The 26,322-nt window shown below is 41.7% G+C and overlaps 2 protein-coding genes across 2 annotated transcripts; one reads left to right on the forward strand and one right to left on the reverse strand.

The window, feature by feature from the left end:
• The first annotated feature begins 1,401 nt into the window (after nucleotides 1–1,401).
• On the forward strand, nucleotides 1,402–25,166 carry znf839 (zinc finger protein 839). The gene is made up of 10 exons (XM_036150428.1): nucleotides 1,402–2,382; nucleotides 6,691–7,797; nucleotides 8,701–8,856; nucleotides 11,352–11,465; nucleotides 11,590–11,682; nucleotides 12,083–12,229; nucleotides 13,597–13,701; nucleotides 16,057–16,144; nucleotides 22,026–22,152; nucleotides 24,267–25,166. The coding sequence occupies exons 1-10, from the start codon at nucleotides 1,672–1,674 to the stop codon at nucleotides 24,754–24,756; spliced, it is 3,138 nt and encodes a 1,045-aa protein (XP_036006321.1). The 5' UTR covers nucleotides 1,402–1,671; the 3' UTR covers nucleotides 24,757–25,166.
• LOC118566922 (general transcription factor II-I repeat domain-containing protein 2A-like) lies at nucleotides 19,817–21,028 on the reverse strand. Its single transcript, XM_036150429.1, has 2 exons — nucleotides 20,936–21,028; nucleotides 19,817–20,807 (listed from the first exon to the last, which is right to left on the reverse strand). Exons 1-2 carry the CDS (start codon nucleotides 21,017–21,019, stop codon nucleotides 19,827–19,829), a joined length of 1,065 nt encoding a protein of 354 aa, XP_036006322.1. The 5' UTR covers nucleotides 21,020–21,028; the 3' UTR covers nucleotides 19,817–19,826.
• Nucleotides 25,167–26,322: the final 1,156 nt, after the last annotated feature.

Consider the following 26,322-nt stretch of genomic DNA (forward strand, 5'->3'; position numbering starts at 1 on the left):
TAGTTATAAAGCACTTATAAAGCACTTTTGAATAACAAGACAATTTAAAGTGCTATAACAAAAAGCTGCTCTGTTCAGAATCGGAGAGACATTATTCATAAGATTTAGTGTCCTTTCCGGAAAAACAGTTATGCGAAAATACTCGACAAATCAAGGACATTTCAAACAACTACTAATATTGGAGGAGTCAAAATGATGAAAGTGTTGAGAGATGTAAACTTGTTCATAATTTGCTAAACTGAGGAGCAAAGATCAAGGCATTACATGTTGGACACAGGGAAAAAAGATGTGATAGAAAAAAGAAGAGAACAAACAGTTAAAGGAGTGATCTACACATAGATTAAAAAAACATGTCTGGAGGCAAGGTTTAGAATATACAGATTTTATAAAAACATACAAGGAAAAAGAGTGACTGCCAAGCATGTCACTTCTGACAGAGTTTCCAGAGCCAGTTTTGCCAGAAAGGGTTAAAATTGTTTTCATAAGCTTCCCAGTCAGGCCTTTCAATCCACCTCCACTCAGATGCTACCAGTGTCAGTGCTATGCACACGTGGCAGCAGTATGTAGAGGACAGCAAAGCTGCTCAAAATGTGGTGAAGAACACAGAATCGAGGAGAGCAAGGAAGAAACAGAAGAAAGGTGTTGTAACTGTGGAGGTCAGCACAGACTTAACTATGCAGGATGTGAGGTGAGGAAAAAAGCTGTGGAAATACAACAAATTAAAACGACAAAAAATATAAGCTACGCAGAAGCAGTGAGGAGAGCTCAAATCAAAGTAAAGTAGAAACAGAAGAAAACTTCACCCCAACAATGGAGAAACTAATTTTATTCATAACATAGGCTATGTCATCAACTGCACCGATCAAGCCAAGCACAAGACAGAGAAAATAGGAATTATTGCAAGAGGAGCTGAAAAGTTTTTGTGACTTAAAGAGTTTATTTGGGAAAACATTGTCAAGAGGTTGGAGACAGATGGAAGATCAGGGATATCTGGTAATTAAACCAGATGTTAATGATTTAAAAGATTGTTTAATAGCGAATGGATAGAGATTTAAGTAATATATTGATAGATTAGAAAATAAAAACTAGAATTGCTAGATAAAAAGGCATAGTAGGAGGGTTTAGTATATTATTAAATAAGGAAGTAAACATAAAAGTTTAGGAAAGGGAGTAGTTTTAGAATAAATAGTAGTTAAATTATAAGATAAAGAGGGCATAAAATAATAATTATTATCAGTGTAAAAAAAACAGTAACAGCAAGTAAACATATTAGTGTGCAGCCATTTTGTTCCACATTCCATACCGGTAGGTGGCGGTAATGCGCATTCAGGTTGTTTGCCAACCGCCATTAAACATCACTAAAAAGGAAGAAGAGGGAGAAGAAGAACGCGATGAATCCGCTCCGTTGGACGGAGAACTCCGGTCCGGGAAATGAGCGCTACCGCTGCCGCGGAGGGTTAAGCTAGGCTAGTTCAAAACTCCTCCCGCTAACTCCTACCTTGCAGCGATTTCACCGGTTCCCTCAATGCTGCCATTCATTTCCACCGAGAGCTTTAGCTGCCAGCACATGCTGGTTCTATAAAGAACTTTTTATTCAGGCACATCTCCTGGAGCTACGGGGAACAGCATCAAGGCCCCTAGTCAGAGCTAACCGTTAACCCCAAAGCTAAAATGGCGGACAACGAGGGTGACAGCGGAGCTGTCGGAACAATAACAGTGGCGGAGCCGCCGGGAACAGAGGCTCAGCCCGCGGTTCCTCAGAGCTCCCAGCACGGGGAGCCTTCACCAGTCCAGCCTGCCGTCCAGGTCTTACAGACCGAGGAGAAGCTATCCACTTTTCTCGTCGCCCAGTGCGATCAGCCTGCAGAGACTTCGGAGCCCGGCTCCTGCGCGGACGGCGGTCAGCCTGCGAGTAGAGCAGAAAGCGGGCAGGTGGAGCAGAGCGTGGTGCTGGGCTCCGAGTTCACCGACCTGGCGAACACCACCATCATCTACGTGCAGCCAGACGGCAGCCTGGTGGAGGGCACGGCGCTGACGGCCGAGGAGCAGCAGGCGGTGCTGCAGCAGCTCACCAAGCAGCAGATCGTGCAGGTCTCCGAGACCGAGGCCGTTCAGCTGCTCCAGCAGAGCCAGGTGGTCAAACCCAGCCCGCTGCAGAAGACGTCCCTGGGTCCGAGTCAGCTGCAGCAGGTCATTAACCAGGTCACCAGGTCCCAGAGTCAGGTCCAGGTGCCCCAGGAGAACCTGCAGCACGCCAAGGCTCAGCAGAAGCAGGTCCGTGCTCCTCCACAGAACCTGAAGATCACCATCCAGAACAGTGCGTCCACACAGCTGACCGCTGCGTCTCCACAAGTGGCTCTGCAGCCTACCGCTTTGGTCCAGGTGAGTTGGACATGAAGGCTCTGCAGCCTCCTCAGTGCCTCCATCCTCAGACCCTCCACGGTGGCTCCCTGGAATCTGGAGCAAAGATGACTCTGAGATGCAGAGATCAGGCTGCTCATGGTCATACCGATGCCTGGTCTTCTCTTAGGTCTGGTTCTAAACAGTTTTTCTTTTCTTAGGACAGCACATACGCTGCAGGTTGGTTGATGGAGGAACTGGTTTCTGATCCAGATGAAAACGGAGGCTATTCGAAATTATCCCAGTTTATTCATCAAAGCATTTTCCCCTTTTTATTAAAATGGAAAAGTTCAGAGTTCATATTTAGTTGATGTGTTTATGGACTGAAACAGTGAAAGTTTTTAGTTCTGCTACATTTAATGAATGGGGGGGGGGGGTAAATTTTTCAGTGTTTACCTGCTGATCAAGGAAAAGTTGGCATGTTTTCAATGCTGGCAGTTTGATCAGTGCATCACTGTAAACATTAATGTACAGTCGATTTTATTTTTCCAGCCCTTTTCTGTCATTAGGCAGCGTGTTTTTTTTTTTTTTAAATGGTTCACCTTCAGTAATGTGGGATGGACCTATCGGCCCCAGTCTGCCCTAGAAGGTGTGTGTGTTTTTGGCCCTGTAAAAGCTTGACGTCTTCTCATCTACAATCAAAGAGAAAGGTACAGCTAATTCAATTAGCTGTACAATAAAACACAACAGTGCATGTTTGTCAAGAGATGCACTGTTCAGGCTTTTTTTGGGCCAATCTTCCTTTTTCTTTTTCTAGGGAGGATCATAAATTGCTCCAGGCTGATTGATCAGTTTTTAAACTAAATTAAAAATTAGATCATTCCACGTTCTCACCCTATCCTTTATTTGTTTGTATTAAGCCCATATTTCTTTGAAGTGCATCCTAGTGGCTAATGAGAGTTTTCAGTTTGATGCATTTACTGAAGGAGTGGAAAAAATCAGGCGTTCCAGTATTCAAACCTGCCCATCACACCTCCTATTGGCTGATTCTGCCTGTTGCCTCTCTGTTTATCTAACTTAAATAGTATCTTCTTGTCCAACAGTGAGTTTAGCAGCTCTCTATGTTGATAGTAGTTGTAAAGATTCGTGGATCCAGACTGTGCCGCCTTCCTGGCCCAGGATTGTCTAAGCAGGTGTTTACGGTGCTGCGCTGGTTTCCTCTTCTGTTCACCTGATCCATCGCCGTAGCCTGCACAATACCTGGCCAACGTGTTGTTAGCACAATAGAACTGCCCTGACCCAGAGAAGTGTTCATTATTCAGACGATCTACACCATTAATAAATCTGGAGACACTTGTCGTTTAATTTGGCGTAAAAAAGTTTGAAAAAGTAAAGAATAGCTAAGGCGATCAAGTCGTAGACTAAAGAATAAGGTTGTTTTAATGCAAAAAGAGCAGACACTGCCCAGAAGCAACTGTTACATGAAATGTTTGCTTTTGAGGTGGAAATGTTGAGTTTTATGTTGAATATGATCTTGTTTTTTTTAGCAGTAGCTGGTTAGACTGCTTGTTATCTGGAGTCTGTGTTTGCTATGAACCCATTAACATTGTAAACTACTGATATGTTTTTTTCCCTAGTCATATGTGGATTGCAACATCCACCAATATTATGGTATGATTTCCGTATATTGTGCAGCTGTACCATGAACACAAGGTCTGGAACCCGATCAGGTCTCCTACAGCACAGCAGCCCATAAAGAATCTGTTTATTCAGACCTGCTGTATGCGGTGAAAGGCGTCAAACTAGAAAGCTTTCCTGTGCTATAAAATCTAACCGTGGAAATGATCGGTCAGTGGGAGAGACGCACCGATCAGAGATTATTATTTTTCTCATATGCTCTGACCTGCAAATTTTGTAGCTAATTCTAATGTCTCTAAATTACTGTAAAAATCACCGAAATACTACTTTCATTAAATGTTCAGAATGGAACTATCTAAACAATAAGATGTTTGGAGTAAAATAAAACAATGACTTTCTCTGAAACAGGCTTGGAGAGTGTTAAAATTCTCCAGGTAATGGGACAGAGGTGGCTGTTCCAAACCAAATGCAGCATATCTCCTTTATTCCTTGACAAGACAGATCATAGCTCACTAACTCACAATATATATACCAAATTGAAAATTTTTGTCCCCAAAATCTATCGAGAATAAACCCTGTTAACCCCTCTGATCACCTTTGATGTGTTATGCGCTGGTTGTTAAATGAACCGCAACTCTTCAGGAAAAACAAGCTAGCTGTTCTCTGTTTTCCGTTCTGATTATTTCTATGATTTATTGATGGTTTTGGGGGAGCAGTCTGCACTTCACAGCTCTGCTGCGAATTATGATTTCACCGTTATTAAAAAAAAAATATATATATATATTACAGAGTTGACCTTTTAAACTGTCTGTAGCATCTTATGTGTGCAATTAACACAGTTAGCATTGCCATGGTGGAGTAAAATGACATTTACTGTGTCTCATGACAGACTCGGACTCTTTGCCCAAATTAGTTCATCTTCCTGGTATTTTCTGCTGTCTAACTCCTAAATGATGTGGCAGCCTGAATGAAAAGCCAGGAGGTCTTTGTGAAAAATCCAGTTTTCTCTTTAGACATTTCCTATAGCTGACCTTATTGGTAAACACTTCACTAATTCTTTAAATAGCCAACAGTCTTTCTCATTCAGAAACGGCTTCCACTCTGAGGAGTGTTGGTCACTGATCGTAGAAAAGATTGCTTTTTTTTTTTTTTTTTAGTTGCTGACTAGATCAGTCAGAACAAGTGATGAGCAAAATCGGCCAATGCCGGTCACCAGCCACATTTTCAGCCAGTCTTCAGCAGATATTCTTTGTGGTAGAAATCATCTAAATATTACCTTTAGGCAATTGTGAGCTGTGAAGTTTGTTTGGTGTAAGTTCAGGAGTTTTGAGTTTAATCATGATGTCCTTCTGAGTAGAAATCGACCGCTACAGGTTTTTTTTTTTTTAGTACCAATACGATTATTCTGACATCAGTCTAACCCAGGGGTCTGCAACCTGTGGCTCTGGAGCAGCAAGTGGCTTTTGGGGCCTTCCACAGTGGCTCTTAATAACTTTGGCTACAAATTATATTTTTATTATGGTATTTAAATGTAATAATGATGATAAATACAAGTTTGAGCAGTTTTGTCTTGGAATAATTGCTTTTAATTTTCACAACAGAATGATTCTAAAGGTGCCAGTAATATTTCATTTTAAATCAATATTTTTTCATTATGTTGGAATCTGTGATTTTTTTTTTTTTTACATCATTATCCACAAATATCAGCATCCTCTTTTTTAAACCTCAAAATAGACATAGACGTTCGTTTAATAATATATTTACTACAGTAGATCTTTATCAAAGATTATAACAAGGCAACATTGCCTTGTTATAAACTCTTGATTTAAACTCTGAGCGAGTTTAAATCAAGTGGACTATAGGCAAAATGGCTCTTTAGACTGTAAAGGTTGCAGGCCCCTGGTCTAACTGATACCGATATCTGCTGCGTTATTTTTTTGGTGGGGGGCTGACTCTTGAGGCTGATACTGATTTTTCTTCGTCCGTTTACATGATAAAATGACAATAATAGTTTCACAACATTACCAGCCACTCTCTGCCGGGGATGGAGCGGCAATGTATGCACTTCATGTGATACCAAGGCATGGCTTCTGAATATGCAAATGAATTGGTATCGGCCGATACCTTACAGGAAAAAAAAACGCAAATATCGGACAAAAATATCAGTCACCCTCTACTTCTGAGCCAAAATAACATGGCCGTTTATATTTCATTTGAGATTAGTTTTCCTTCAAGCAGCACCGTGTAAATTTTGAGCCAAGTATTAGCTTAATTTGAGAATTATTAAATGATTTTTCAGGCACTTGGTGCGTACTGATGCTCTATGTGAGCTGCCCTTCTCAAAAACTCGTCTTTGTAACTTGAGAGCGTTGGATCCGTTGCTGAATAGAAACTTTTGCGTTCTAGATTACGGCAAAACAAAAGAGATATGACACTTATCAGATCAGACATATTTTTGGTTCTCTGATGTAGGGATGAATGCTACTCCATGACTTCTCAGTCTGCTGGTCCAAAGTGGTCTGCTGTTAGATTCCAGGGAGCCGGTTCGATTTTGTGACAGTGCAGTGCTGCCAGTGGCCTTCAGGGGCGCTAGACCTGGAAGTTACAGCGCCCCCTGGTGGTTACACGGTGCTGCTTCAATTAACTTCTGGTGATGATAAAAAAAAAAAAAAAAAAGATGTTCATTAGCAACTTCTGTCTTTGTCTTTCCAGTCAGAACCAACAAGAATCCAGATCCAAGTTCCCCCAAAGCAGGAAGGGAAGCCTGGTGTCCCTCTCCAGCAGAAGACTGTACCCATCAGCCAGCCACAGCTGAAGCTGGCTGCCAGTGGTGGTTTGAGCAACGCCCAGATCATCCACATTCAGCCTGTGGTTGGTCAGCAGGGTCAGCAGATTCTCCTGCAGCAGAATCCAGGGGAACCGCCGATCCAGTTGGTGCTGCAGAATGCTACTCCTGTGGTAGGCTCTCTGCTCCCCTTGGTCCACAAGGTGACGGGGCCGGCAACCATAGCAACCGCTTCCTCCAGTGTTGTTCAGAAACCCGCCACATCCACGATCAGGGTGGCAACAACGTCCACAGTCAAAGATCCCCTAAGTTCCAGTAGTACGGCCCGTCCAGTTCCTGCCACTAAAACTATCAGCCTTCCTCTGAATAAAGCGCCACACAACGGCACAGAAACGGCTGCGGGGAAAGCTCCTGTCAAAACAACTCCGGTCGTCCCTGCAGCTCCACTCCAGCCCACTGCCCATGCTGTAGCCCCCAAACTTGCCACAGCGACCCGACCCTCTGGAGTCAAGGAAAGAGACAGAGAAAAAGAGGAGAAGAAGAAGGCGAAGAAAAGAGAGAAGAAAGCGCTGAAAGTGCAAACTAGATCTGGTCGGGTATCCAGACCACCTAAGTACAAAGCCAAAGACTACAAGTTCATAAAGACTGAGGACCTGGCTGAGAGCCACCAGTCCGACTCTGATGATTACTCTGACATGAGCGTGGAGGAGGAGGAAAACGCCAAGAGGGACAAGCCCGGCTCCAGCAGTCCCTCGTCTCTCAGCTACAGCTTGAAGTCCCGTTGTCATCGGTGTCAGACCTGCGACAAAGCTTACATCGGCACGGGTGGCCTCAACCGACACTACAAGCTCAACCCAACCCACGGAGAGCCGGATCTGTCCAGTGTCACGCCCAGCAGCGCACCAGAACCGGACCGCAGCACAGATGACCTGAAAGCAGACAAGGCTGTCACTAAAGAGGAGGAGGAGGAAGAGGAGGAGGAAGAAGAGGAGGAGGAGCAAGAGGAGAAACCTGCTGCCATGACGACAAAAAGCGTGAGACAGCCATCTCTTTATTAGAGATTCCACTTCTTTATTTTATAGTTTACTATAGTTTACTAGTTTATTTTATAGTTTACTATAGTTTACCAGTTTATTTTATAGTTTACTATAGTTTACTAGTTTATTTTATAGTTTACTATAGTTTACCAGTTTATTTTATAGTTTACTATAGTTTACTAGTTTATTTTATAGTTTACTATAGTTTACTAGTTTATTTTATAGTTTACTATAGTTTACTAGTTTATTTTATAGTTTACTATAGTTTACCAGTTTATTTTATAGTTTACTATAGTTTACTAGTTTATTTTATAGTTTACTATAGTTTACTAGTTTATTTTATAGTTTACTATAGTTTACTAGTTTATTTTATAGTTTACTATAGTTTACTAGTTTATTTTATAGTTTACTATACTTTACTAGTTTGTTTTATAGTTTACTGGAAGAGGCTGGGATTGTTGATTCAGAGTTGGTAGAAAGATGCCTCCCTGTTTATGCTACACAGCTTTTTAGTTGCTTTGAGGACATTGAAGGAAAGGAAGACTCCCAAACAACAGGGCATTAAATGTATCATGTAGCTACTGAGATCCTTTATGGAACCACAGGTATCAGGAGGAAGGCCTTTAAGTTTAAGTCAAGGAATCAGCCTTAGAGAAGCTGTCCTGCTTTCCTGTTGGCCTGGGTGTTGTTGCTGTCAGCAGTAACTGATCATGAATGAAATGTTTAGTATTCACCGCTACATCATTACACCCAAGTTATCAGTACTTTTCTTGTCTTTAGGCTAATTTGCTGACAGGTTTGGCAGTATGGGCACCGAGTGGATAAATGTTTAGGTAGCTGTCTGTGTCATCGGTCCATCTGCTCTGCCTTTCACAAGCTAACTGTCTGTCTGTGTTTCAGGGAGACAATGGCCTGGCAGCAGCTGAAGGACCCCCCAGCCTTCATTACCGGGGCCCAGGTCGTCCCAGAGGCCGAGGGAGAGGAAGAGGAAGGGGGAGAGGGAGAGGGAGAGGAAGAGGCAGGGGGCGCGGTCGATCGCTTGGTCCTCCTCCCAAGGTTGGTTGATTTTAACCTAAGTGTCATCACAAACTTTGCTGAAGGGAGGCCGTCTTATTATGGGTCTGCTTGTAGCAGCTTCTGTCTCCTAGAGTTCTCCCTTCACCTACACCAACCCGCCTGTTGCTCCTTAATTCAAAGTCACAAAGAGTCGTGGCTAAAAACATCGCACTGTCCGACGGGATACTTTACAAGAAGCTGATACCTGCTCAGCGGCAGCAAATACTCCTGTCAACCGACCAGATGAGACGTCTGTGTCTATGTCCAGGGCCTGGCCTGCTGAGTGGTCCCTCCTCTTTCAAAATGGCTAGAGTTTATGGAAACTGGTTGGTCTCCAGGCACAGACTGCTTTGAAGCATAAGCCATAAAAGTTGAATAGGACTGATGTCTGAGCCGGTTTTAATGTGTGTTTGGGTCAGAAACTGGAGCTTCTTTTATTTAATTTCCACTTCTGTCCTAAACTCACAAGGACGAGTCGCCTTGGTGCTCCCTCTGGCCGTTCGTGCTTCACAAGCAGCAGCGGCGACGTCCTGCAGCGCTTTAGCAACGATGCTGGCAGTGCAGGATGACTGGAGGTTTGATGCTGCACATCAAATCTGTGTTGGAAGCTGCTCTTTTCTAACCAATAATGGCAAATAAACTCAGGGTAGGGATGCTGTTGTTGCCTGAGCAAATGCTTTAGTTTGAGCTAAATATCTGGAAATGATTAAATCCTGCATCTGACTGGTTGCACAAACCCATATGTCCTCAGCACAACAGTCCGCTGACCCGTGCCTCTTGTTTGTCCTTATTTAAGTGAGCTGAGGCAGCCCGGGGACTACCCTGCTTGGTGAGTCAGGGCTGCAACAGTGGCGGGCTGACATTTACCCCCCTGACCCATTAATCCTTTCCCAAGACACACAGAGACAGCAAAACTGTGCCTTGATCCCTCCTTGACGTGTCTTGTGAAAGGGATTATGGACACAGCTAGGTAGTCCAGTGGTTTAATAATCCCAAACGGCCCCACTCATTTTGAAGGAAGTTGGTTAGGATGTTCAGGAACCGCCAAGACGGCAGCCCATCATAAACTGGAAGATGTTGGAACACCGCTGTTCACTGTCTGCACAAACTGACAGGGTACTGACCTAGACCCAAAAATCAGCCTCTTAAAGCATGATAGAAATCTGCAGCTGCCCAGATGGACAAGCCAAACACCTTCTGGAGAAAGGTTTCACAGTCAGAAGAGACCATATTTGGTATGTCACTGGGATTCACGCTTGATTTGTCTATCCCAGCCAGTGGCTGCTGCCATTAGTGGAGGGGGTTTGCAGTGGTTGGTCTCTGTGGTAGAGCACAGCACCGACATATGCAAACAGCCATTGGGAAAGAGCAGCATGAATTTCAGCACTTCTATAATATTCAGAGGTTGGATTTCAGCACCAGCACTTCATGGCAGCTTTTAAGCAAATCAGTGGTAGAGTGGGGATCTGGGCTCATCTTGTAGCCAGAGCTCCTCTGTATGGCAAAGTTTCCTAGAGTTAAATGTGACTCTGTCTGTCCAACAGCTGAGGCTTCACCAAAATGTGGTCATCAATGGGAGAATGGGTGAAACTCAGCAGCAAACACACCAGCATGGCTGAAAAAGAGAAGAAAGTGTTGCAATGATGCAAAGTCCCGAATACAACTGAACTGACATGCTGTCTGGGACCCTAGGAAAGCTCTGCAGAAACACATGTCTGCTAATCTACAGGAACCAAAGAGGGCCAAAATTCCTGCACAGCAATATGACAGAATAATAATGTCAGAATCCAGCTACAGTTGAGGCTGGTTCACACGGCAGGATCTTTAGCCTGATTTTCGCCCTTTTTGCCCTTTTCCCCTTCCGAGAGGCGCTGATTCTCACCGTGACTCTTAAAATCATTTTAAGATGAATATCCTGCCGTGTGGGGTGTGTTAAGAGCGATCGGGTCCTCTCGGTAGAACGTCGGGACCGCTCCAACCTCCAATCGGGGATATTGACCCTACCCTGAACTCATTGTTCCTGAGAGGAATCGCCCGGTTTCCCGTCTGATATCTGAGTGATCTTAAGTGAAATATGTTGAGCAAACCTGTTTTATCTAGGAGTTTTAATCGTTACGTGTGGTGTCTCTCAGGCTTTAAAAATCGGCTGACTATTTTAAAATCCTGCCGTGTGAACCGGCCTAGAGTCACTGCTACCAAAGGTGATTCTGCACGTCTAGATTGATTGGGTGTTCTTTTTTTACACGCAGCTTTTCCTGTTTGGCTTTTCTTTGTTTAACGACCGTCTGTTGTGTGTGTTTATACACTCGAGGTCAGATTTAAATCACTCTAGAAGCTGGTAAGGGAGCCAGCTTCTAACCCTAACCCATTTTTCTAGATTGTGCATTCTTACATTTAAGGGTTGAATCCTGAAGTGTTTTTGCACAAACTTCCTCAGGCTCTGTGTTGTTTCATTCTTCACCAGTAAATTCAACTAACCTGAATGATTGTCTCAGGCGACAGTGGGTCTCGTTGGCAGACCTGGTCGTCGTGGACGACCTCCGAAGCTTGGTGTCATTCCAGTGACCGCAAAGCAGCAGGCAGAGAGGAGAAAGCTCCGCCTGCAGGAGGTGAGAGGAAGGACTGGTGCTCATGAAGCTCTGTTCCTCTGTGGAAACGTGATTCGCCTGACCCGATGACACAAGTATCTGATATGTAATTAGTCTTTCTGTGATTGCCTTCTGTTGCTTACAGCTTGTGGAGCAGTGTGAAGATGACGAACTGATGGATGTTGTTCTTCCTCGTTTGACCAGTATGTTGAGCCTCTGGGAGCTGCTGCTAGCAAAGGTGCATTAAAACGTCTACACAAGCATATGTATCATAAATATCTGAAAGTCAGATGGGAAAAAGAGGACACCCTACAACAGCCTGTTTGTTTTTCTAACATAGTCCAACATACGATCGTTTAAAGATGTGTAGACACATTATATGCTTATAGAAAAAGACCAAAAACCGTTTGAGCATGAGCGTGTGACTGCTAAATAATGTCAGACTGAGTGTGACGCCTCTGCAGTGCCGCGGTAAAGAGGCCGCTGCAGTTCTTCCTGTTCCTTCACAAACCTAACAAGGTTCAGATCTCCTCTTTGTCAGGCGTCATCCACTGCATTAACAGCAGAAGACAGGCGGGCCAGTTTAATTTCAGGTTTAAAAAGAATCATTTCTAATATTTGGTGTCCTTCTCTTTCAGGTCGAGGTCAAAGGTTCAGCTTGTAGCTGTTTTCCAGACATTTACCACGAGTTTGAGTCTCTGCATGCCCAAGTTAGGCAGACTGCACAGGACTACATCGTAAGTCCTCAAGGTGGAGCCATGCCTGTGGAGGTCAGGAACATTGAGGTGAGATCGACCGCGTGTTTTTACTCCATGTTCTGATTAGAGGGTGACACGGGAGTGGATCTTCACTCCTGTCCCATCCCACCCCACTGAAAATAATTGTGTCCCGTCCCAATCCCGGGCCTGAGTAGAAAAAAGTACTCAATTAAGAAAAAAGTGCATAAAGGCATTACTTTCACAATTTAGATAATGTACCTCAGTGGTTCAAAAACTCAGTTTATTAAAAGAAAAAGTTGAATATCATTCAAGCATATTAGTAATTTTCCATTTGCAATAAAATATCCATAAACTAATTAGGGCTTACTATCAGAACCAATACATTCATTGAACATTAAACACATTCTTAGACAGACCTCTAAACTTTTATCAAAAATTCAGAGTGAGATTGTTTTTTTTGTTTTTTTTTCCCCCCAGTGTCCTGTCTAGCAATGTGGCAATAAGAATTGATGTCTTAATGCCAAATAGAGCTCGACAGATTTTGCTTTCACAAGTGAGAGTGAGATTATGTTAATTTTCGGGGTGGTGCGGAGCTGGAGGCGGAGCTAACTGGACCCAGGAAAAGCTGGTCCAGTCAGCTCCGTCTCATTTTTATCCGACCAGACATGGAAGTAGACGTGTTTTACTTTTGTTAAAAAGTTAATAGAAGTGTTAACACGTTGTTCAGTTAGTGGGTTAAAACTGAAAACCCACAACTGTTCAAATAATACTAAATAAAATAAAGTAGTTTTAAGTTATTGACCATATTATTACACTGTTGCACATTGGAAAATGAGTCCAGGAAACACGTTTTACCAGCAGGGTACTGAGTGTTAACACCGTGACATTTAACTCTCGTCAAGTTTGTTAATATTTGCAACTTTACAGTCGCTCTGTGAGTTTAATAGATAAGTCCTTACTTCTGACTTTGCGTTGCAAGTCCAACTATTCAAGGTTGAGTTCGCCACTAGCGGTTAATTATGGAGCGCTCCATAGTTGATTTCCCCCCCCCACCCCCCAATTCTGTTTTTGAGCGCTGGCGGAAAAAATAGACCGGAAGCACTGTTGGCTTCTGGGTTGTGTAATTCTTTTGACTTGCATTATAGTTTAGGTTTCTTGGAGAAAAACAACTACAAAATGGCAGCGGCGAACCTACATTTTTGATTTTCTTTTTTTTTTAATTTCTTGGCATCGATCCTAGTTTATTGGTTTACTCTCACTCCCGCCTGCTCCCGTTTATATTTAATCCTGTACCGTCCCAATCACGTGATATTTACTAATGTTGACTCCCATTACGCGGGATTCCCGAAAAAATGTCAGCCTCTAGTTCTGGTGATGATAAAACTCTGAGCAGCAGACTATGTGACAGGGTCTCCATTCTGCTCTGGTTTCAGGTGGCTAGGTCTCTAGGGATTCTGGATGAGGTGAACAAGATGAAGGTGGTTCCTGGAGCGCCTCCTGTCTCTAGTGTGAACAATAAGAACGTCCGGTACATGGGGGTAAGATTATCAGGAAATTCTTGTTTATGCTAGAAAAACATCGTCTGGTGGTTAAAAACATAATACTTTTAGTTTTTTCATAATTTGTAGCCGTTTGCAGGCATGATGGGATATTGTGGTTGTCACAAAACTAAACTGTGCCAGGATGTATTATGAATGTGCTAATATGTTTGCCCTTTCCAGCTGAATAACGTGCCTTTCTGTTAATATAGTTTCATTCATAAATGTGTAAACTTAAGAGTGGATGATCAGATTTATTTTAGCTAAACATGGGTTTATGTCCCCATTTTTAAAAACACATTTTCTGGATGTGCCTGGGGATTAAACAAGAACACGTCCCTAGAGTGCATGTTCTGGTTATTTCCAGTATTTACAGGTCTCTCAATCTGTAGATCAATAGTTTCACTGTACAGAAATGACAAAGAACAAAAGCAGTTCTAAATCAAATCCGCATCAGCCAAATTCAGTGTCATGAAGCCACTTTTATGTTCAAGCTTCGTGGTGTTAACATGGATATAAACAATAACATTAAAAAACTAAAAATCAATTCATCTAAAAACATGTTACTATCTTCAAAAACTCAATATGTTGACCAGCCATACTCAGGATCTCTGCATACATATTTAATCATATTTAATATCATATTGTCCATCGGGTAACGAGCTGTATACAGAAATGTGTGAAATTTAAAAGTCATGTAGTCGACTGAAGGAGAACAAAAACAAGCCGTCTCCACTTCCATCACAACCAGGAATAGAAATGGACAGGAGACAGCGGAGGCTGAAAGATAAAGCAAAAAGAAGCAGAAAACATGAGCCAGATTGTGAGAACATTTCACTCCATCAGGATTTTATAAGTGTCAGTTTTAGTACTTTGAATAATTGTAATATAACTGCAGGTTTTGCACATACAGTGTATTTTGGGCACACCGACTCAGTGACTATAGGGAGCTATGCTCAAGTGATGACATCAGCATATGTTGTCAGAGATGTTGTAGTTTTTACAATCTGAGCGAGGGGGATCAAGCAGATGTTGAATCACAGTAGGTCAAGATTGGGCCCTTGTGGGCCCCCATAGGTGATCGCTGTTAGAGATTTAGGTTCTCATGTCAGCCATTTGTTTAGCACAGGACCAGATAATCACTCCTTCTTTTCCAGACCCTCTTGATGTAATGATCAACTGGGCCAAATGCAGCGCTGAGATGTTAAAACCAGGGACGATGTTTATAATGATTAATGTATTCAATACATTTACCAAGGCAGAGTCAGTGCTGTGGTGTGATCTAAAACTATTAAAGGTTGTTGCTTTTTCAATAATCTTAGCCAAACATGTTCAGTTAGATGAGGCGTCTAATTACATTTTTACAAAGGGATGCACATTAGGATTTATGTTTTCAGGGCTTGTTGAAGATGGCCTGAATGAATAGAAGTCTTTGCTATCTGTAATATTTCACGGTGCAACACAGCAAGGGACTTTTAAAAAAACACTTGTGGGAGCCAGATCAAGGCTGCAAATTATGGATGTCAGGTTATGAACAGTTTTTGTCAAAGATACGTTATAACCTAAATAAATTCATGCTTCCGGAGGCACAGGAGATCTAACAAATTTACCTGAGGTGTAACCACATACTGCTCAAACAAAGCCTCAAAAAGGGTTGTTTACTGAACTTAAAAATTAGTAGATTATGTCTTTGGCTGCTTTATAAAGACCTTCAGATTTAGTGCCGAGAACTACTTTAAAGGATTACAGCTAACTCTTGCTCCTTAGAAGGAAAATATCAAGCAATGTATTACTGTTGGCCTAGACCAGGTGTCTGCAACCTTTACAGTCCAAAGAACCGTAATTACCCTCAGCCCAGATGAGTAAACCTCCTTAGAGCCGCTAGTCTTACATGACCTTTAGAGAAAACGTATAATTTTTAACAAATATCCACTGTAGGGTATTAGTTGTATTATTTATTTATTTTTTTGAAAGAGCCACTGTTTATTTCTAATTTTAGGTTCTAAAATAAAGAGAAAAAGAAACCCTTGCAGGAAGAGAATGGATGAATTTTGCTACTATGGGCAGTTGACATTTGCAGAAAATTAGATAAAAAAAGAACAACATAGTATCCAATCAAGTGACAAGAAAGATGGATCTAAAAAAAACCTTTGGTGTCATTCTATTCTGGAAATCAAGTTCTGTTGTTCAATGCTCCAACCTGCATCTGTCTACATTTAAAACAAGCATTTGTTCTTTATCTATTTCAGCCAGTTATTAGGAGCCATTGTGGAAGGTGTGCAGCTGCAGACCTTGAACTTTTGCTGTGGAAAAAGGCCTGATGGAGCTTAAGCTAAACTTTTTTTTCCCTCCCAGAACTCCAAGATGTTGCCGCCATCAAAACGATTTAAGATGGAAAACAGCATTGCAGATCACCACAACGGCACAGAGGCGCCGAGAACAGGTACTCATATAAACCACATGTTGAATTAGTCCTTCATGTTGTTGACAGCTAGCTGGATGAGTTGGAGGCAGCTGGGGCTCAGAAATTTTCAAAAATAATAATATTTGCAACAAGCTTTTTTTTTTATAGCTATGTTAAAGCCAGCATGTTTAATCATGCTTGAATGACCTGAACACATAACAAAAGAAAAAATTATAATAACACGACCATCATAACAAAGGTCATAGAAATAAAATTAGAACATAATTTGAATTAAATTGCAATAAAGTTACACACAACATCCACAACAGGATCCTAAGAATTTTCAGCCTGAAGCCAGAGAAAGAAAGAGACACATCATCCAATGAAAAGTATTCCAGCTCTGTGCGTGAGCATACTCAAGAGACCACATCTACCACCAATTTTCCCAGCAGCAGCAGTGCCGGCAGCGGTGTGACATGCGCATCAGGGCTTTTGTCGCCAGTTTAGTCACAGCACCATGCTGCCCGATCCATACAGACAGAGACAGTGTCACTCAGTTTAACAATGTAAATAAAACTTTTGGGCCAAATTAAATTTTCCCTCTACTGACGTAAAGTTTGGAGAGTCTCTCTCTCTCTCTCTCTCTCTCTCTCTCTCTCTCTCTCTCTCTCTCTCTCTCTCTCTCTCTCTCTCTCTCTCTCTCTCTCTCTCTCTCTCTCTCTCTCTCTCTCTCTCTCTCTCTCTCTCTCTCTCTCTCTCTCTCTCTCTCTCTCTCTCTCTCTCTCTCTCTCTCTCTCTCTCTCTCTCTCTCTCTCTCTCTCTCTCTCTCTCTCTCTCTCTCTCTCTCTCTCTCTCTCTCTCTCTCTCTCTCTCTCCCCTCCTTCACTAACTTTGACTTTAGATATCTCACCTGCATCACAGTTTCCCTGATTTCAGCCAATTGAGCATATTTATTTAAGTAGAGGCCACAAGCTAGGTGCGCATATACAGCACAATCCATAGAAGAAGATAACTTCCTCTATATTTGATCTTAAAATGAAGCACAGAAAAAGACTTCCTCTAAATAAATACATTTTCGTGTGAATACATTTTTATTTATTTATTAAATTTACAGTTTTTGATTTTAATTTTTACAAATGAAATGTTTATTTACACGTCTTTATAGTGTGGGAAAAAAACACTGTCAAAGCACCATTACAATTTTCTATCTCATGCCCCCCCTGGCAGCATGTCACTCACACCACAATTGGTCCCTGGTCTAATGCATTGTCCACAAGCCTGAATAAAAATATATATATATATAATATATTTTTATATATATATAAAAATATCGGGGCTCTGCATGGCAGATATATTTTTATATATATATAAAAATATCCATTTAGCTTTCTTTCATGCGAAAGAGCACCGTTCCTGACTTGGCTTGACGCACGCCACCAGCACTTCTTCAGCCACATTCCCTCTGCCATAACTATGTCATATGTATACTTTTTTTTTCCTCGGTTCCATAAACCAGATGTCTCTCATAGTGGACAATTATACAGCTTCATATACATACAAGACATGCTTCTTTTTAATTTTTATTAATCACAATGATGATGATCGTTTTATCCTCATGGTAAAAATGTTAATACAAAATCAACATGACAACATTAAAAATGTTCTGACAAAACATTATCCGACCTTTAAGTAGCTTTATCATTTAATTCAATTACAATTTTTAATGACAATTCAGAACACATCATCTCAAGGCACTTTACAAAGTCAATTCAATTATATCATACAGACAGATCCTTATATAAGGAAACCCAGCAGATTGTATCGAATCTTGAAAACCGGCATTCACTCCTCTTGAAAGAGCGTAGACCACAGTGGACAATCTGAATTGTCGATAACTTTGCAGCAATCCCTCATACTGAGCATACATGAAGCGACAGTGGAGAGGAAAACTCCCCTTTAACAGGGTGGGAAACCTCCAGCAGAACCAGAACCAGGCTCAGTGTGAACGGCCAGATGTACCTACTACTAAGAGGAAAAAAAGAACATAAAGTTGAAATAAAAACAAATAATGCAAAATTGGAGAACAGTAGGAGAACTCAGTAGAGTGAGAAAAATAGGCCCTGATGTCCTCCAGTAGCCTAAGCCTATAGCAGTAAAACTATAAAGGTAGCTCAGGGTAACATGAGCCACTCTAACTATAAGCTTTGTCAAAAAGGAAAGTTTTAAGATTAGTCTTAAAAGTAGACAGGGTGTCTGCCTCACAGACCAAAACTGGGAGTTGGTTCCACAGGAGAGGAGCCTGATAGCTAAAGGATCTGCCTCCCATTCTACTTTTAGAGACTCTAGGAACCACCAGCAGACCTGCAGTCTGAGAGCGAAGTGCTCTGTTAGGAACATACGGGGTAATCAGAGCTCTGATATATGATGGAGCTTGATTGTTGATAGTTCATCTTTTGCAATAAGAAAGTTCTCTCGATTCATAAAGTTACCACTTTGAACAATGTAAAATGTTATAAATTGTGTTTCAGCTGCTTTCTTCCACTTTGAGAGCATCTGGCTATGTTTGAGCACAGAGCAAACCAGCTAAATAACAGCCAGGACGCCGCAGCAGTCAATCCAGTCTCACTTTTACTGTCAATGTTACTGTAAAGGATGAAAAACATTATTAAAACATGAAAACAGGCTGTGACTGCCAGCTCAGCTCCGTTGGGTTGCAGTAGACAGCAACAGATGAGAGTTGAGCTCCATCAGAGACTCTGATGCCAGTCATTAAAAATCCGTTCCCATTCCAGTTATTTAATCTGGAGAGTGATGATGTTGAGACGGTCAGAGCGTGTGTGAATAATTAATAAAGAGGCGAACAGATGTGAAAACATAAAATGTAGTAAAAACTGTGCCATAAAACATGAAGCATTCAGGGACTGTTTGAACCAGCATACCTTAGTTCAGGGATGGGCAACTTCCATGATAAAGAGGGCCAAATTTTTTTCAGCAAGACCATTGGAGGGCCACATGACGCACTTCAAATAATTGGATATGAAAGACGCTACAAATGATTCTCAATAAGAACAAATTTTGTACAAATTTATATCTGTATTTTTACTGCACCAATATACAACTATATTCTGCATATAAATGCATTTTAATATGTCCTTAAGCAAAAGAGAAACAGTTTGCTTTAAAAAAAAGTGCAAAAAGGAATTTGAACTCTTTAATATCAAAGAACAAAAAGTTTGCTTAAAAAACTGATTACAAATAGTGTATGTATAAAATAAATACATTTTAACATGTCTATAAGAAACAAAGACAAAACATTTGCTTTAAAAAAGTGCAAAACTGAACTCATTTATAACAAAGAACAAAAAAGTTTGCTTGAAAAACTGATTACAAATAGTGTGTCTATAAAATAAATACATTTTAATATGTCTATAAGAAACAAAGACAAAACATTTGCTTTAAAAAAGTGCAAAACTGAACTCATTTATAGCAAAGAACAAAAAAATTAGCTTGAAAAACTGACTACAAATAGTGTGTGTATAAAATAAATACATTTTAACATGTCTATAAGAAACAAAGACAAAACATTTGCTTTAAAAAAGTGCAAAACTGAACTCATTTATAACAAAGAACAAAAAAGTAAAAAAAAAAAAAACTGATTGCAAATAGCTCACATTCAATAATAGTAAAAAACTAGACCACAGAGGCCCAACATTAATAAAGGCTAATGAGAGACCTGTGGTTTGGCCTGCTGGCTCACAATGGATTGGATGTCAATGTCAATTTTTGTGGTCCCAATGCGCATCAAATGAAACAGTGTTTCATCGGTGAGTCTGTTTCTCTCTTTGGATTTTATGTGCTTCATGGTGGAAAAACTGCTCTCGCAAATGTAAGTGCTCCCAAACATACTGGCCATTGAAAGGGCAAAATCTCGGAGACGTGGAAAACGGGCCTCAGGAAGAAGTCTCCAAAATGAAATTCCCCTCTCGTTGCGCTTTGCTTGAAAAAACGGGTCTGCCTGCAGCTCGCAGAGTTCGAGCTGCAGCTCCGATGGTTGTGCGCTAACCGCAGCAGAAAGGGGGTCTGTGAATAGCGCAATTCGTGGTTGCATCTCGTGAAAATCTTGGAAACGATTGTTGAATTGCTCCTGTAATTTTTCAAGGTCTGCTCTGTATTTCTGGATTTGTTTTTCACACTGGGGGCTCTCTTTGCGAATCTCAGCGCATGCGGGAAAATGTGCCAGATTTGCAGGAGGGGAAGAAAAGCCATCAATAAAGAGCCTGAGCTTGCGCTGAAATGCGGTCATGTGAGAAAAGAGATCACACACTGTTTGATCTCTCCCCTGTAAGAGTGTGTTGAGGTGATTGAGGTGCGCGCTGATGTCTGTCAGAAAGGCCATGTCACAAAGAAACTTTGTATCTTTGAGCTTTCCGCAGTATGCACTTGCATCGCCACTAATGCTGTTCTCCAAGAACGCTGGTATTTCCGAGCGCAGTGCAAAAAAACGCTCCAGACACTTTCCTCGACTCATCCACCTGATATCCGTATGAAGTTGTAAGTCCCCATACTCGGCATCCACTTCATCCAGAAAGGTGATGAACCTCCGGTGACATAGCGATCTGTTCCCTCCTCTGATGATATTAGTGACTTTTGTCACCAAATCCATGACGTGGCCAAAGTTTAACGTCTTTGCGCAGAGGGCTTCCTGGAAAGATTAGAAAAAAATAGTTGCGGTCATAAAATATATTGTTTGTATGTGGTTCTATTTTATGTAACCACGGCACAACAGTTCTACAGTAGCCTACATCTCACAATTAATATGACGCTACTCACCTGATGGATGATGCAGTGCAGTATAGGGCAGTTTACTCCGCTCTGCCTGAGTAGCCCGGCGAAACCTCGGTGTCTTCCCTGCATCGCAGGTGCGCCATCCGTAAGCTTTTCAAAGCCACCGTATTCACCCACAGCACCGGTAACGGCGTTGAATATATCGCTGCCTTTAGTAGTGTCGTGCAGAGATGCAAATTTCAGTAACTCCTCATGTACATAAAATGAATTGTCAATCGTTCTCGCAAAAACCAGCAGTTGGCTGACATCTGTCACATCTGTACTCTCATCCAAAGCTAATGAGAAGTATTTGCAGTCCTGCATGACTTGTTTCATTTTTACATCGACGTGATCGTGGATGTCAAAAATCCTGCGTGTTACTGTGCGTCGGGACAAGGACACAGCTTCAAAATTTTTAGCTATGTTGTTGTCACCAAATGCTTTGGCCATTTTCACCGCGCACCTCTTAACAACTTCTCCATCCGACAGTGGCTTCTTTGCCCTGGCAAGTTCGAGTGCCACATCATAAGACGCTGTGATGGCTGACTCCTGACACGTCGTAGCTTTTGTGAAAAAGTGCTGCTGTTTACATACTTTTGCTTTGAGGTCAGCTACTACAGCGGTTCTGGCAGCTCCAGTGTATTTCTCAAATTTAACTTTATGCAAGGTGTTGTAATGTCGGCCTAAATTATAATCTTTCAGGGCTGATAATGTCTCCAAGCAAACTAGACACATTGGCTTTCCTTTGAATTCGGTGAAAAGGTACTCTTCTTCCCATTTTCTCTGAAAAATGCGATTTTCTCGGTCAAGTTTTCTCTTGATGCCGCTGCTCGTTGCCATGGCTCCCGACTCTTTCTCTCTGTTGCAAAGCGGCCCGTGCCCGCTATTGTTTGGGCACGGTGCGCCTCTATCGGTCAAAAGTAGAATTACATTTTTTTTTTTTTTTTTTTTTTTTATTAATAAATTATTATTGATCTATTCGCGGGCCGCACTGACTGATGACGAGGGCCGTGTGCGGCCCCCGGGCCGCCAGTTGCCCATCCCTGCCTTAGTTCATGTGACTCACTTTCATGTCTGTCACTTTTTTCTTCTCAAGGTGCTGCTCCAGTAACCTCAGTCACTCCAGCAGTCTCTCTTCTGAAATCCTGTTCGGTTTCTGTCTCCCCCCTGGAGATTTCAGGTGGATCCAAAGTGCTGACCACCTCTGTTGAACCTACCTCCAGGTGAGCTGGTCAAACCTCTATGTATGTGTCGGCTGGTCAGACCACACTCATGTCATTAGTCTTTAATGTTTTCATCACAAACGGACAGCTGTATATTTATGTGGGCATAGACCCAATAATAGCTTGACTACCCGAAGATGTACGTAGCAGAAAACCTGTGCAACAAGCCGTCCTCCCTTACAGAACCATGTTACTGGCCTTCCAGAAACTTTCAAAAGTGTCAACGGGTGTTCGCCTCAGACCCTGAACATTGCTTTTCAAACATTCAAGTGGAAAACACCTCTACAGGAAACTGTCTACCCTTCCAGAACAGCCCTATTGGCCTTTGTGAAACTGTTAGAAGTGCATGCAGGTGTGTACCTGTGGCCCTATGAAAATAAGAGCAAAAACATTCAACGTCCTAACTCCTATACAGTAATCTGCTGCCCTTCCAAAACAGCCCTACTGGCTGTTCTCCTGGTTATCTTGGTGATACAGCAGTGAGCTGTTGACAAGAGGAGGATCAGGGAAATGCATCAGCATGCGACGTGTCCACTTCCTTATGTTTGTGAATGGTTCTGAGAATGCCATCATTTTCTAACCAGAATTTGTGAATAGATACTAGGGTTGTCACAATACAAAAATGTCAAACTCTATATCGATACCCAGGGAAAATATTCCATAGTTGATACTATGGGGATAAGAAAATGACAATTTAGAGGCATAAAAACAATTTTAGTAACTCACATTTTACAATCTCAACATTTAATTACATTTTTCTATTCAATTTTATTTATATAGCGCCAATTCACAACGCATGTCATCTCAAGGCTCTCTACATGGAACATGCTTTAAATAAGCACTGTTTACATACAGGCTTGTCAAGATATTTGGGTTTCTGTTCTTCAGTTGCCTTGAATGCAAAAAATATTTAGTATCGGTACCAAGCCAAATTAGTATTGTATTCGGATACAGCACCTGAGTATCAATACCTTTGACAACCCTAATAGATACTATTTACATGTGTAAAGTGTTCTAAAAATTCTCAGGTTTATCCTAATGTCCTCAAATAAGGAATTTATCTTTACCAACAATGGACTTTTTTGCATGCCTTATGAAGCTAAAGATTTTCGTGCTTAAATACACCAGTTTCAACCTTAAAATAAAATGAGGATTTTTACCTGGCCCTTTTTTCTGATGAGCGTTGTTGTAGAAGTGGTTGACTGAGATGCCCGCCACCTTGCTTTCACTGAAATAAGTGTAATCTTGTCATGGGACCACTAGATGGTGCTTTTAGCATCTACAAATGAGGCCAATGGGTCAAAGTTAAAAAATAATAAAGTATTAAGGTTCTGAGAGGCAAAAGTGCAATGTCCTAGCAGCAGGAGGATGCAGGGTGTCAATGCACCTAATGACTAGTTGTAGCATATGTTACACAGAGAGCTGAGGAACAAGCAAGGCTATTAGCTAATGTCCTTTAGTCACATTTGATCATTTAGGCTCCATCACTATTGAAATGTGAGCATTTGAAAACTGATGCTCACACATGCTCTGCATCAAACCTGACAGAGCATGAGCTGTTTTCAAAAGAACCATGGGCAAAACTCCAGTCAGTAGATGTTCACAGCTGAAAGACCTGCTGCTGGGAATGCATCCACTGATGATTCTGCATAGCACTGTCTCAGAGGGGCCAAATGCAAATGCATGCCACACTTTCCAGATTATATGGAATAACCAGCACTAGTTAGTGTTGCTCATTATATAAAAGCCCAGTACAAAGACTGAAGTCTGAGGTTGTAATGTGACCACGTGGAAAAGCCCTGAGTTTTGAACATTTAGAAAGGTACATTATTCTTTGTTAAATTATTCTAATGAAGATGATTTCTAGTGAAAGCCAGACCTGGTTCTCTCACTGTCGATTTCTTTGTGTAGTGTGACAGAAAACTGCTTTGTCAGATGGTGCTGATTTCTACATCTCTTGGCTATAAAGTAACATTAGTCGCCATGGTAACACAGCAGAGTGATAACGTCAGTTTGTGTTAGTCTGATACCTTGGTAACCTGTTGATCCTGCTTCATAGTGCAGACCTGTGATAAAGTCTGCTGAGGTCTGACTGTCTCGTCCTGATCTCCTAGCTCTTCTACCACCGCCTCTGCTGAACCAACTCCCAGCCTGGTTCCACCTCCTGCCAGCCTCATGGAAGAGGAGCACAAGGAGGGGCCGGTACACCCGGACCAGAACGTGAATGTTGCTGACACCACAGTACAGATGACGCAACCGGACAGTGCTCTTAGTTCCAGCCCTAAGAGAACCACAGACACAAAGACTCCTGAGTCCAGCTCAACCCAGCCCACAGCTTCCACAGAGCTGCAGCAGGGGGACTCCTCCAAGCCTGATCCTGGGACTAAAGTCCTGGAGGCAGGCCAGGAGATCTACATCCAGACTGAAGGGCTGACAGTCCAGCTGGCAGAGCCGGGGTCAGATGGGATTGTCATTGTCAATGGACCAGATGGAACCACAATGCACATTCAGACCCCTGAAGGGGTTCCCCTGGAAGCAGTCCAGGCTCTGCTCGGCATTGAGACTTCAGATGGAGAAAGACCTTCTCAGCAGAAACAAGACTGAGCGAAACTGAATCTGAACAACATCACTAATGAAGGGGCCGAAAATGGTGGTGTGAGCGGGTGCTTTGGCTCAGCACCAACCAGCCCTATGTACAGATGGACGGGTCAATCTTTTTAAAGACGAGTCCACAGATGCCGGACTGTCTGTAGTTCAGAGATCAGGGAGTTACTGTCAGAGGTGAAAACTGCAGTGCCTCCCTACAAGTTCAGCTGGAAATACGCAGTATTTGATGGATGGTCTCCCAAAGGAGGTCCAACCTGTTAATTTCTATCTATGAATGTCAGTTTCAGAACAACACATGGGGAAGAAGTTCCAAATCCCATCCTAATGTTTATACTCCATTTCAAGGTCTTCATCTATGCCTAAGAACTGTGTTCAAAGAGGCAAGATGGAGCTGCAGATCTTCAGCGCATATATATATATATATATATATATATATATATATATATATATATATATATATATATATATATATATATATATATATATATATATATATATATATATATATATATATATATATGCGTGCGCGTTGTCAGCACGTTTCATTTCTTCTGCTGTTATGTTGCCGGTGTTTGTTGCACCTGCTGCACACTCCCACTAAGTGTTTATAAAGGATGGAAAGATACATTTCCCTCTTCTTTTTGGCCTTTAACTCTGTTGTTCACCGTCTAGTTTGGCTTGTTTGCTTTTATTTTTCTGTTTCTGAAATAAATAATTTTTCAGAAAAAAAAAATGGCATAGAAGTGAATGGGCCAGATTTTTACTGAGTAAACTGCCCACAGTTTATCTGTACAGGTGTAGTTTTAAAAAAATAAAAGGAGATGTGTGTAAGTCTCTATTAAAAGTCTAGCATTTAGAGAAGTTCAGAAAAAAACTTGGGTCCTCCACAGGTTTCAATTTTCCCACTAAATCAAAAAAATTCTCCCCACTTCTCCTTATCCAAGTGTGGCTTTTTCCCCCTAAAACACCAGAAAATAAATAATTGACTCCCAAGTGTTTGGTGTATCTGGGATGTATCATCAAACCCAAAATTCATCACGCTAATTATTCTTATTGAACAAAGATGCCCGTTTCTGAGAGGAAGGGAGGCGGGTAGCTCTGGAACCATATTAAAACACTGTAAAGAAGTATTTGTTTTTAAAAATACCATTTTGTATTTTATTTAGATATTTTTTAATTTCATGTGGAAATTTATATCCTGCTCAATAATCAATGGAAAAATCTTCATTGGCATCACATCAAAACTTTTCTTCTGGTAAGATGATTTATCTGGTGATGAGCTCCCAAGTCTTTGTGGTTGGAAAGCCTCCTTGCCATCACCCTAATCTTTAGCTTCCTGCACAGATCCTGTCAGGTTCATGTCAGGAAACTCATTGGGCCGCTCTAAAACATTAATGGACAGAAGAAACGTGTCTGTAAAATAAGATTCATTTTAAGCCTAAATTTGCCAGGAGTATTAGTGATTTTTGGGCTGAACTACATATTTTTGTAAATAGCATTTGTAATACAATCTGTTGGAGTCAGATAAAGAGTGTCACTGAGCGTCACCATGGCAATCCCTTC

The sequence above is a fragment of the Fundulus heteroclitus genome, chromosome 19 (assembly GCF_011125445.2).
Source record: "Fundulus heteroclitus isolate FHET01 chromosome 19, MU-UCD_Fhet_4.1, whole genome shotgun sequence".
Taxonomy (NCBI): domain Eukaryota; kingdom Metazoa; phylum Chordata; class Actinopteri; order Cyprinodontiformes; family Fundulidae; genus Fundulus; species Fundulus heteroclitus.

Excerpts from the sequence above, each read along its gene's own strand:
- znf839 (XM_036150428.1), top strand. The coding sequence starts at position 1,672 with ATGGCGGACAACGAGGGTGACAGCGGAGCTGTCGGAACAATAACAGTG. Across the intron at positions 7,798-8,700 it reads CTGCCATGACGACAAAAAGC|GGAGACAATGGCCTGGCAGC; the intron begins GTGAGACAGCCA and ends TCTGTGTTTCAG. Across the intron at positions 11,466-11,589 it reads GAAAGCTCCGCCTGCAGGAG|CTTGTGGAGCAGTGTGAAGA; the intron begins GTGAGAGGAAGG and ends TGTTGCTTACAG.
- LOC118566922 (XM_036150429.1), bottom strand. The coding sequence starts at position 21,019 with ATGCAGGGAAGACACCGAGGTTTCGCCGGGCTACTCAGGCAGAGCGGA. Across the intron at positions 20,808-20,935 it reads TGCACTGCATCATCCATCAG|GAAGCCCTCTGCGCAAAGAC; the intron begins GTGAGTAGCGTC and ends TAATCTTTCCAG.